This window comes from Egretta garzetta, unplaced genomic scaffold (genome assembly GCF_000687185.1).
Source record: "Egretta garzetta isolate BGI_Z169 unplaced genomic scaffold, ASM68718v1 scaffold1030, whole genome shotgun sequence".
NCBI classification, from domain to species: Eukaryota; Metazoa; Chordata; class Aves; order Pelecaniformes; family Ardeidae; genus Egretta; species Egretta garzetta.
In genome coordinates, this window is record NW_009258308.1 from 72,081 (window position 1) to 74,544 (window position 2,464).

At 50.5% G+C, this 2,464-nt stretch overlaps 1 protein-coding gene across 1 annotated transcript in view; it reads right to left on the reverse strand.

Moving 5' to 3' along the window:
* LOC104126531 (disintegrin and metalloproteinase domain-containing protein 9) overlaps positions 1-2,464 on the reverse strand; it is a 33,056-nt gene that overhangs the window by 25,479 nt on the left and 5,113 nt on the right. Inside the window, 1 exon segment of the mRNA XM_035894475.1 lies at positions 700-895. Coding sequence (XP_035750368.1) covers positions 700-895 — 196 coding nt within the window.

The window sequence follows — 2,464 nt, forward strand, 5'->3', positions numbered from 1 at the left end:
GAGCGTCTGGAGAGCCTACGCTTTCCTTTCTGGAGTCAGGCAGTGAAATACCAGGTTGTCAAGAGATTGTCTATAACAGAAAGTCAGTAACAATTGAAATCGCTGCATCTACTACAGCTTCCGATCACATCTCAGAAACGTTATCTGACTGTCTTTAAAAATAATTAATCATTTTGGATTTGTTTATTGCAGCCTTCAGCTGCTTTTACCTCTGGAGCTGACAGACATCTCAACTCCCCTCTTCATCACTGCCCTAAAAAAATTCTTGTTTGCTTCCACTTTCATTTCAACCACCATGATTAAGACCTGAATATTTGCTCAGGGTTTGTGAGATGAACCGGCAAGTGGGAAGGGATCTCAAGAGAGAAGCAAGCCCAGGGCAGGTTGATCTGCGCCTGACCAAGTGCTACCTAACGCTCCTCCAGAGACAAAATGGGGTCTTCATTTCACAGCGTGATGCTTGGGCATGGCTGTAGGTACCGTTTCCACGCCAGGTGAGGGTGCTTCGCTCATCGTCACCACAGAGAAATCCTGTTTGCTTCCAGACTTGCAGATGCTTTACAGTGTGAAATCCCTGTCATGCTCTTATGAACGCAACGGGAATTTCCGCTATGGTTGGGGCACTCCTGGCATTTGACGTAACCCATAGGTACACACACAAGTGTGCGACATCGGCACGGGAGGGTGGGGAGTCCTTACGTCGATGACAAGGATTTGACGACTCCCATTCATGAGTTCTCCGTCTTTGGGCAGGTGGTCCTTGTGCTCTTCGGGCACGTGGCACGGATGGTGTGAGCCACCTTCCATTGCCCTTCGGTAAATGAGGTGTTGAAAGGTCGAGGAGTTCTCCACGGGCTCGATTTCATACCTCAGGTCTCCGATTTGCAAAACTCCTCTGCAAATTTTCAAACCGAGAAGTCAGTAAAAGATGCGAACTGAACGGCTTCTGAAATTACTTAGAAAATACAAAAATGAGGTGCAGGGTGCTCATCATAGTGTGGTTGGAGATGGGGGGAAGCCCTGTGCATCTCACCAAAAGATGGACGCTCCAGGAGCCACCTCCGGGGTTTGGGGCTATTGGGGTCAGCCCGTATTTTATGGTTTGTTTGGTTTTTTGGAAGGGGGATGATGTGAGAAGACTTAGCTCCTTCATACCACTGCTCCTGTGGGCAGGGATCCCATGAGAAGACACAAGGACCTCACCTAAAAGATCTTTTATGGAAAAAAAGTGCCACGCCCAAGGTTTAGGACACATAAGACAGCCTTGGGAGAGCAATCACGCAGCTTTGGGAGGAACTAATATCTTAAGGGTGGGTGTCACGAGGACGGAGCCAGACTCTTCCCAGTGGTGCCCAGTGCCAGGACAAGGGGCCATGGGCACAAACTGAAGCACAAGAGGTTCCAGTTGAATGGGAGGAAGAACTTGTTGACTGTGAGGGTGCCCGAGCCCTGGCCCAGGCTGCCCAGGGGGGCTGTGGAGTCTCCTTCTCTGGAGATCTTCAACCCGCGCCTGGCCGCTGTCCTGTGCCCCCTGCTCTGGGTGAGCCTGCTTGGGCAGGGGGGTGGCACTGGGTGAGCTCCCGAGGGCCCTGCCAACCCCTGCCATGCTGGGATTCTGGGATTCTGTGAACTACAGAAGCTGCAGGTGAATGCTATGCATTAAATGCAAGTGAGAAGGCAATAAGAGCTCTGTGCTACGGCTCTCCCAAGGAGCATCCGTCTTTACGATCTGTTTATCCCTGCGCATCCGCTGCAGCTTTAATAGGCCGCGTTCTGCTAATAAGTCTGCATCCTAAAGAAAGTCACTCAATTCAGAGACCTTTTAGGGTGCTGCTTTGGGAAAGGAGGCACAGGGAAGTCGACCAAATCTCAGCTTTGTGCTTGGCCTTTGTGAGAGAGACTCAATGGGTCTCAGTTTTGCCGGAGTTTGAGTTATTTAGTCCTAAAATGTTCCTAATTATGGGTTTGTGCATGGTGATAGGAAGACGTGGCCTCATCAAACACTGAGCTGGAAACCCAGAAGATTTTCTCAGGGGGTTGTGCTGGTACATTTATTAAGAAGGTCTTCAACGGGGAGAAAATTGCCCATTTCCCACCCGGCAAGGCCCCTGCATCCAGGGGGTGGAGGAAGCCACGACTCGCTGTGGGGAGTCTGGTGCGGAGCATGGGCATTTGTGCTGGATGCTGTGAAGTCGTGGACTGCATGGAAGGCCAGAAAACTTCCTTCCACCAAAGCCAGTGAAAATAGTACAAAATAAAATTCAACATTTTCAAAGATAGGACAATTTCTCTAAAAAAAACCTCAAGCAGCACCTGCTCCCCAGGGCTGCCCTTCCTGGAGAAGACAGAAGGTTTGGGTTTGAATCATAGAATCATGGAATCACGGGATGGTTTGGGTTGGCAAAGCCCTTTAAGCTCCCCCAGCCCAACCGCTCCCCTACCCCTGCCATCCCACCCCCAAACC